Source organism: Rhipicephalus sanguineus, chromosome 9 (assembly GCF_013339695.2).
Source record: "Rhipicephalus sanguineus isolate Rsan-2018 chromosome 9, BIME_Rsan_1.4, whole genome shotgun sequence".
NCBI lineage: Eukaryota > Metazoa > Arthropoda > Arachnida > Ixodida > Ixodidae > Rhipicephalus > Rhipicephalus sanguineus.
The window spans coordinates 58,112,534-58,122,393 of record NC_051184.2 but is presented as its reverse complement, the minus strand read 5'-3'; the positions used below and the strand labels follow the sequence as shown (position 1 = coordinate 58,122,393).

General features: G+C 49.5%; 1 protein-coding gene across 1 annotated transcript; it reads left to right on the top strand.

The window, feature by feature from the left end:
* The first annotated feature begins 639 nt into the window (after positions 1 to 639).
* On the top strand, positions 640 to 9,645 carry LOC119405210 (uncharacterized). The gene is made up of 2 exons (XM_037672020.2): positions 640 to 1,215; positions 9,516 to 9,645. Exons 1-2 carry the CDS (start codon positions 640 to 642, stop codon positions 9,600 to 9,602), a joined length of 663 nt encoding a protein of 220 aa, XP_037527948.1. The 3' UTR covers positions 9,603 to 9,645.
* Positions 9,646 to 9,860: the final 215 nt, after the last annotated feature.

Genomic DNA, 9,860 nt, shown 5'->3' with positions numbered 1-9,860 from the left:
TCCTGGGAAGCCACACGCTCTTTAGTTCGATACTGCAATTTTACGAGGATGTTCTAGTAGGTCTCTGCTGTATAAAACCCGGGGTCGTTTCTGACAACTAGCTTTTTTCAAGAGATATGATTTTTTTTTTCGCATGTTTCCCTTCAGTTATGGCTGGACGCCGCTGCCGCCACCGAGAGATGGCGTCACGTACAGATGTCCCCAAATCCTGGGAATGCGGAGTGTCGTCAAGTCGAGGTTATGCTATTCGTATTGGCTCTATGCCGCAATTCTTCACTATTGCCTCGGATTTCGCGTATTTAGTATCAATGTCCTAAAATTAATGTTTCGGGGTTTTACGTGTCAAGTCCACGATATGATTATGAGACACGCCGTAGTGGAGGACTCCGGAAATTTCGACCACCTGCTGTTCTGTAAGGTGCACTGACATCGCACAGTACACGGGCCTCTAGCATATCGCCTCCATCAAAATGCGACCGCCGCGGCCGCAGTCCCGAAAAGATAGTCCACGTATTATTATTATTATTATTATTATTATTATTATTATTATTATTATTATTATTATTATTATTATTATCCAGTGTTATTAGCGACAAAAACGTTTCGTCTCTCATCAGACTGGCTCTCTGGCTATAGGATATGATCACCAGACATCCCTGTATCGAACACTTAACACGTCCCGCCCTTCGCTCCAGCAGGCACTTTGCATCCGGCGACGGTACCTACGTCCGTCCGCCAGACACTCGGCTGTCGACCCGGGGGGTCGAGTCCCGGCTCCCCGGCTGGATCCCGGAGCGGGACCTGCGCGAGGCCGGCTGCTCGAAGGGCACCCAGGCCAAGCTGAGTCCCGCCATCAGGTCCTGCCCCGGTTCTCGACCGTCCAAGACGGCTCGTCTGCAGCGCAAGACGACCGCGGTGACGGCGACCGCCGAAGCGATGCCCTACCGCCGCCGGTCGTACGAGGACAACTTCGTGAACCGGCAGAGCCAGGAGCTGGCCCGGTTAAGCCTCGCCGAGGAACGGGAGGAGGACGTCGTCTCCGGCGACGGCGTCGACGACGACGACGAGGAGATGAACGGCGCGGAAGACGTCCCTTTTCGGAAGGCTGCCGTCGTCTACGCTGACGGCGACGGTGATGCGACGACCATGGATCTCGTGTTGGACGAACAGCGAGAGGTGACGAGCGTCAGCGCAGGGCTAGCCTGGTTACCGCAGGTACCACCTCTTACAAGACAGAAGGGTAGTTTAGGGGCTCATTTTTTTCGTTGTTAGAAACAACATTAATGACAACCAACAGACAATTGTCTGTTGGTTGTCATTAATGCTGTGTCGAAGAAAGAAAAACTACGCCTTCAATTCTCCTTCTTTCCTTCATTCATAGCGAGGGTCTTGTGCTGGCAGACTTCATGCCTTCAGGTAGTATGCGAAGGATTGTTGGTCATCTGCCAGCTCGCAAGAAGATCACTTGCTACGTGACGCCAGAAGACAAAAGAAGAGTGTTCCACACTCGCCGCCATGGTTACGAGCGGCGCTGACAAACACTCCCAGGTTTAAATGCACGGATATACCCGATAAAGTGTATGGGGGGATGACCGCCGCCGAGGCTCCATTAGTAGAGCATCGGACGGGTTATTCGAAGGTTGCAGGCACGGTCCCTCCCTGCGGCATGTTGTCTTTTCGCCCACTTTAATTTTTTCACCATTATACCATAATTACTACAAATAACTCCCCCTATACTTTCCTTGGCTTGATTGTCTGTTGGTTGTCAATAATGTTGTCTCTTAGGAGACAGTCTTAGTCGGGTGTCCGCAGCCGCTGTGCGAACGCAGGCTGCCAGCCATTTCCAATGGCTGCCTACGTTCGCAGAGCTGCTGCGGACACCCAACTAGTACGAAACGGCTTGTACGACGCGAAGGCTACCCGACAACGATGCAAAGAACTGAAGGCGATAGCTAAGATACGTCGTGCATTAAAATTTGTATCGCTTCTCGGAGCATGCGCGCTTGTATACTTTCGTTTTCTATAGCTTTAGCAGCAAAACTTTATCACAGCAAACATACTTTCTCAGCTGAAGTATGACTCTCACTGCGACCACACTAAATAGGATATGTAAGCATGCCCCACAGATAGCACATTTGTACAGACTTTATTGGTTCACATAAAAGTGACATTTATGAAAATCAAAATGCTGGAAAGCTGGCTTCCAGTATTGTTTTCTAGTCGACGCAGTAGAGAATTATGCACTCTCAATGAATCAATCCTTTGTTATATTACAGTACTGCATAGTCTGTGAAAAAAAGAAGTCAAGATTATATAAATATATTTGTTGAATTTCTAGTGAATACACTCATTACAATGTAATAACCGACGAAACATATGTCCTGTCATGCAGCATTTCCGAGATACCAAACGAGAAAGTGTGGCAGGTGCTAGTCCACAAGAATAAAGCAAAACAAGAAACATGTTATTATTGGATATCTGATTCATTTTTTTATTTCCCATAATAATTCTTGGGGTATAACGTCCCAAAACCACGACATAATTATGAGAGACGCCGCAGTGGAGTGCTCTGAAAAAAATTTGGACCACCTGGTGTTGTTTAACGTGCACCTAAAGTACACGGGCTTCAAGCATTTCGCCTCAATCGAAATGTGGCCTCCACGACCGGGACTCGATCCCGTGATCTTCGGGTCAGCAGTCGAGCACTATACACACTAGACCATCGTTGCGGGTCATTTTTATTCACGTGGCGTGACCACGCTGAGTGTAAAGCGCTCAATACAGCAAGGCTAGCCATGCTCAAAACTGGGTTAAAATGAACGAATAATGTCTAAAATAATATAATTGACTGAAATGATCAAATAGTAAACGCAATAATTAACTTAAAAATTGGGGGACGCTTAAGATTCGCATTTAAGTGTTGAACGCGATAGCGATATCCTGCCCCTAGTGCGCACTTCGAACACTACGAGTGTTTAACAGAATGCGCGCACTAAGATGTGTACCTTATGTAATGGGTAGCATGCTTTAAACCAGGAGCAATTATGCGCGAGAAACCTTTTCGAAGTTGCGATGCACCCACTACGTGGTCTTAAGGGAATACCCGCAGTAATGTGTGTGCTTTGTGTAATGGGCGGCTGTCTTTAAACCACCAAGTCGTTATGATATTGACATGGTGTGACGCCCGATGACAATGTACGCTTGTACCACGCAATATTACTGCGATATTACATCTCGTACTGTGGCACTTGTATACAGGACGCGTATTTTTGGGAAGCATGAAAGTTGCTTTCAGTGCAGCTCCAAGCGGAGGCGTGGCTGCGTGGTAGAACACCTGCTTGCCACGTAGGCGGCCTGGGTTCGATTCTCACTCGGACCCAACATTTTTATTATTTATTTTATTTGCAGCTTTTTCGATTTTTCGGTCACGGAGAAGATGATGATTTTTCGCTCACAACCAACGGCGCCGACACCGACGGCGGAATTTCTGCGATACGAGCTCTTTAACGCTATCGCGTTAGAATAGCTAAAACGTTTCGGAAACATGCGACTACCTCCGGCGTCGCACGAGAGAGGGCGCCACCGCCTCGCCGACCAAGCGAATGCCTCTCCCCCTGCGCTTCGCGGGCGCTGCGTTGCTACATTTGATGGGGGAAACAATCGGACGGAACTCGCTGCAGACGACGTGTATCTCAACGACTGTAACAAGCTGGAAGTCGATAAAACGTAGCAAAAAGTAGAGCGCATGTCGCACACCAAGTTTTCTAATCTCCCTAACAAGATTCTACCCGTGCCGGGGAGATCCTGTATGCTTACCTCAAAGATTGGCGTCATCTACGCTTTAGTAAACGGAGCAGTGGGAACTCCACGAACGGGAATCGCTGGGTGCCCTTGCTATGCCCTTCCTCAGGTTTCGGAGTAGTGGAGCGGCCATACGTTTATTTCTTTCTTTCTGAAGGAAGCAGAAATGACCTCTAATGACCTGACGCGCGGAGTATTTCTGGTCGTGCAATCAAGGAATTAAGGGTTCGTGAAAGTGGCTGCACGGCGATGCGCACTGAAAGATCTTGCCATGTATAGGCTTACATTTTTTTTTTTAATTGCGCGAGCGTTGACCCTCGGATACAGTAGTTTCTGATATCAGAGAGAAGCAACGACGACCACCTTCACACCGGATTCCTGAACACATAATCGCACAGATAGCTCTGACAGGCAGCATATACAACTCTAAGCAAACAGCGTAGTAGGCGGTGCTCGCACACACATGTTCTTTCTGCGCTTTCGCATCGCGCCGCAAATCTCTTTACTTCTCGCCTACATTAGGCACTGCCAAGTCCAGTGGTCGAAGCTCGCGCAATCTTATTAAATAAAACTTAGAAGATGCTTGAGCTTTGTCTTCAAGAGTACAACGCGATAGCGTAATCGGGCCGCGTGCGCATCGCATTCTCAATTGCTAGCCTCGCTTCGGTTCTCGGTGCATGCCTCTACCATGCCGCTAGGAAACGAACGTCTGTGCACGTAACAATGGCCGTTTCAAACTATTAGATGCGAAGTATCTTATGGCGGAGTTCAATCCGGTGGTGGTGGTGGTGGTGGTGGTGGTGGTGGTGTGCGGCGTGACCACCCTTACAGCGCATTCGCATACCCTCTCCACTTCCCTCTCCACTTCCTCTCTCCCCTCCCCCTCGCCCCTCACCCTCTTCTCTACCCCTCTCCCCATTCCACCCTCTTCTTTCCTCTCTCCTCCCCTCTCCACTACCCCTCTCTCATCCCCCTTTCCACTCTTCCTCTGAAACGCGGGCTAGACCAATGGCTAGACATGGCGAAATTCTCTCCTGCGCAACGCCGCGATGAGCACCAGTGCATGCGCGTCCCCTCCCCCTCTCTCTCCTCTCCTACGCTGCCCCCCTCTCGCGCGCCTGCCGACTGCGTTTCCCGCTCGCCCTGTGAGAATTAACGGCCAGGCTAGAGGGAAGACACATACCCCGCCACGGTGGTCTAGTGGTTATGGCGCTCGACTGCTGACCCGAAGGTCGCGGGATCGAATCCCGGCCGCGGCGGCTGCATTTTCGATGGAGGCGAAAATGTTTGAGGCCCGTGTACTTAGGTTTAGGTGCACGTTAAAGAACCCCAGGTGGTCGAAATTTCCGGAGCCCTCCACTACGGCGTCTCTCATAATCATATCGTGGTTTTGGGACGTTAAACCCCAGATATTATTATTAGAGGGAAGACACGACGCGCTTTCCTCTTCGCGTTCCACGACGCGAGGTCGGTAAGTTGCCCAACGAACGCCAACGGAACGCGATCGTGCAAGTGCTCCGGCTTCGCATCGCCTCATGGTCCCCTTTAGCGGGAAATGTTGTAATTTCCTAGAAAACCTACTGCAAGTACAATTCCGCAGTCCCCACTGCGCCATACTTGTTCCTTTTGCGAATCAGCGAAGGGTTCGCGTGTTGCCTACGTGTCCGTAAGGCAACGCGCGAACCTACGCAGCTGCTCATTTTGTTGATGCTTCTGATGGTAGAACACCTGCTTGCCACGCAGAAGGCCTCGGTTTGATTCTCACTCGAACCGAAGTTTTTTTATTATTTATTTTATTTCCATCTTTCTCAAATTTTTCTTCACAACAACGCTGATTTTTCGCTCAAAACCAACGACTCCGACACCGGAATTTCTGCGAAACGAGCTCTTTAAAGGGACACTAAAGAGCAAAACGATGTTTCTCATATTAGTAAAGTACTCTTTCACGATACCAAAAACACCACGCTTCGCGTAAGAACAAAATGTGGGTGGCGACGACACCTAGAAGTTTCCGCACCATACGCCGTGACGTCACGTGTTTTGACGGCGCCTACTAGGGACTACGTAGCTCCTAATCGGTAAAAATGAAGTACATTGTCCTCTGAGGGGGCCATAGACTTAGCATACCAAGTCTAGGGTTATTTTGTTGAGCCAATGGCGCCAAAGTACGATAAATAGTACACCTTGAAATCCGTGACGTCACACGGGGAGATTTAGACGTGAAATTTAGAAATGAAACTTCGAACTTGATTTTCTCCTCTATTAATAAACCTATGATGGCGAAATTATAACGACATTAGAGTTCTCAGGGCACAATTTATCGATCTAAACCGATTCATTGTTTCTCATTAGTGTCCATTTAATGCTGTCGCGTTAATATTGCAAGTGCGTGCATTGCAGCTCCGGGCCTATTCCACCCTTCTTCTCTTATGGGGCACGAGAGCATTACCATGTATAAATGGACCGTGGTATTACTTACCTAAATAGAAGACGAACGTCAACAAACAAAATTAAGCAAAATAGAACGCCTCATATGAGAGGCAACATATACTACACGCACTAGCTTGTGTTGACTACCGCTGCCTATTCTAGTCCATGTTTTCTGACTCTAGTCCGAGACAACTTAAAGGGGCCGTGCAACACTTTTTCAAGTAGCCATGGAATGGCCTCACTAATGGAGCTTATAGGGAACCCAAGCTCAAGTTTGCGGCGCGACGACAGCGCCGCGCCAGCCGCGCCGCGGCTCTGTCGGAAAGCTCTGGAACTTGGCGCGGCCGACTCAGCCAACTCAGCCCCTTTCACGGTAGCGGTAGCGCACGTGTGCACGCGTTCTTCTGTCAGTGCGGATAACTGGGGGGCCGTCAGCTCGGCACGTTGAAACGAGATCCTTGCTGTGCGAAGCTGCGCATTTCCGCGATGGCAGAAGCGATCCCACGGAAGTGGACGCGAGGTCGAAGTATTGCTCCGTCGTGCGCTGCCACAACAGTGCGCACAACACCAAGGCACGCGATTCACGTGTGAAACTGTATCGATTCCCGGGCGTGTCGCGCGTGAAATAAAGGCGGCAAGCGTGGATAGCTGACAGCGCTGTCCCGCCTTCTATTTTGGCTGTCTGAGTTCATCGCTTTCGTTCGTTTCGACTACCTGAATCGGTAAGTAACGCAGGGCATGCACACAGCGACTACAGCAATGATTACTCGCTGTCTTCTCGCATTGTGAAATTTCAGTTGCGGTTGTAGGTGAAACCACTTTGTGTTTTGATTCCCCGTGCTCGTGAGACCTACCCGTCGTTGTTGAACGTTCACACTCACGTATACCGTTAGCGTTGCGCGGTTGGTTGAATTCAACTGAACTCGGCACATTGTCAGAAGTTCGGCGCCTGCAATTCACGCGTAGGGAAGGCTGCTTTATCACGCCGGAACAGACGTCTGCATTTTCAGCAAGCTTTGACATCGTTCTGCAGCTTTGCTTTGTTTTTGTCACTTTATTAGGATGATATATATTTAAGCCGCTAAATATAACTGGCACTTAATACATGCTTTGCAATTGCAACCTTGAAGTAACCACCTTCTGATTTTGTGCGATTTTCTAGCCGCGTTCGCGCAGCAGGTTTTACACGCCTGTCAAGTCGATATCAGAAAAAGAGACTGCAAGCATGACGCGAGAGTCGAAAAAACGAGGCGAGCAGTTCATCTTGCTTCACAGTGGTTAAAGCTCAGCTAGCTGCCTCGCGTCTTAATCGGCGGGTGATTCTCCAGCGGCACGGAGGACATGACTCTAACCTTCTCAGGAAACAGTGCCATGGCCGTGTAATTTCTTTTTTTTCGCACGCCGCAAACGTTTGTTCACGAAAGTACACGGCTCCTACTGTAAGCATGCCATATCAAAACAACAATCATATGATTTGTAGTCCACACCGCAGAACATCGATAGCGTGTACGGCTTCATTTCGGAGTGCATGTGGATCATTATTGATCTTTAACATGACAGAATGAGACTTACCTGGAGGTATAGTCCTACACGGTGTAATCGCGACTTGGGAAATGCATTTCGCTTTGAGTCGGGCGTCGTTGTCGTCGATCGACTGCTCTTCACCATTAACGTGATTGACGAGCCTTTCTCCTTTTATCAAGTTCGCTTTTCGGAAGTGCTTGTCCAGCTGTGAGATCTTATTGAACCCGCGCTGCAGGCGGTACATTTTGAGGCGCCGCGAGAGCTCTGCACGTGCACAGAAGCGAGCGGCAACGCGTTGGAGAGAAGGGAAAACGCGCGCTGCTGACACCCCAGTTTCTATCTTTCTGCCAGAGATGGCGCTGCCTGTCAAGAGCAGCAGCGCCGCTTAGCGTTGCTGCTCTTGACAAATAAATTTTTTATAATCCGTCAAGTACGAGCGGAGTTAGAGATTTGTCGTACGCTGTGATTGCTTTTTCTCTTCTCTCGTCCGGACGAAAGCGCTGGAAGCTAAGCAGGGAGGGATGGCACGGGAGAAAGAAGGTACAGTCGGGCTCAATATGACTTGCAACTTGGGGGCGTGTGGCCTCACGAGATTGAAGATTTGGCATTCCTTCCACTAGCGCTTATATCTACGACTAAACGCTGTTCTCCCACTGGGGGATGTTCCCAAATAAGAAAATAATATTAAGTTACAGAAATGAAGCAAGTTCAAGCCGTGCGCAATCATTAAAGTTGAGAGGCCACGCGCTCCCGTGTTGCAAGTCATATTGAGCGCGACTGTACGTGACGTGCGCCTCGTGAACTCGAGCGCTTTTTTGTTTTTGTCTTCGAACGAGCGCCGTACTTTCAGTGCGAACGAGTTCGCGCGCAGGCGGCCTAGTGGCGGCCTCAGCAACTACCGCAGCAACTACCGAGCGCGCCATGTTCAAATCAGTCAACTACCGAGCCGCAGCAACTACCGAGCGCGCCATGTTCAAATCAGTCAATGGCGTGGAACTTCATTGACGCAGTGATTTTGAGTAAATAGCATCATTGCTGAAATAGCATCAGAGCTGACTGAGAATTTCTTGTAAATCCCAGGCCGCGTGCTGCGCTATAATGTTTGGCTCGCGTGTTCTCGGGAGTCTCGACTACCGATCGGCAGCGTTTTCTGACCATGCTGAAAAGGGGTTACAGGGCCCCTGTAAGAAGGCGGAAGAGGCTCCGCCAAATTGCCCTAAGCGCGGCTGCCTGCTGCCTCTGGGACTAGAGCAACAGTCATTTTGGGACGTCAAACCCCTACAATTATTATTACTAGAGAAATAGTCCCGCTCGGCTTCGATGGCGGGGTCGACCGTCTGGCTTATAACGTCAGTCTAGGATGCACGCTCATGGGTCATTGACGCAGGTTCTTGAGCAGTGAAACCAGCCGGAGGACAAAGCAAAGAGGAGAGCAGTGGCACACACAGCAATCGTTGTGTGTACCATTTCTCTTTGCTTCACCTTTTGACTGGTTCCTATCCTCAAGTATATGTATCAACTGACAGACCGCAAATCTTCTGCGTTGGCGCAGGCTTGTGTGCGTCCGCCTTTGATGTGGAAATGGCGCTGTCCTCAAACGTTGTACCCTACTATAGTGTTAGTGGCTAGCGATGGCTCGAATTGGCTATACGGTTGTAAATGTTCGCCTTTGTTGGCTACTGCTCTTGTAAAGGCAACTTCACCTTCATACAGCCTCGATCCAATGAATAATTTGCCTACCGATTTTTTTGTCTCCCCAGGTACGGCGGGCAAGCCCAAAGCGCACGGCCTACAGCACCCGGCCCGGCGCAATTCTACCATGCGGGATTCTCCAAACGATAAATTAGGCGACGACAAAGCTTCAGGGGTTATCAATAAACACGGATATCAAATGGCTTCCGTGGGTTCTATTTGCGTGCTATTACGCATCGCAGGTATACAGAAGAAGTTAGCCGAAGTGGCAACGAGCATCGATCATCTGCCGTAGTTCGTCATCAGCCACAGATGACATCTTAAATGACGTGTTAGCGCTCGTCTTAGCTGAAGAAATGGGGGATCTCGTAAAACAACTGTCCTCGTGAATGAGATTTCGAATAACACCTCGA

Coding starts and splice junctions, on each gene's coding strand:
- LOC119405210 (XM_037672020.2), top strand. CDS start 640: ATGATCACCAGACATCCCTGTATCGAACACTTAACACGTCCCGCCCTT. Junction 1,216..9,515: donor GGCTAGCCTGGTTACCGCAG/GTACCACCTCTT, acceptor TTGTCTCCCCAG/GTACGGCGGGCAAGCCCAAA.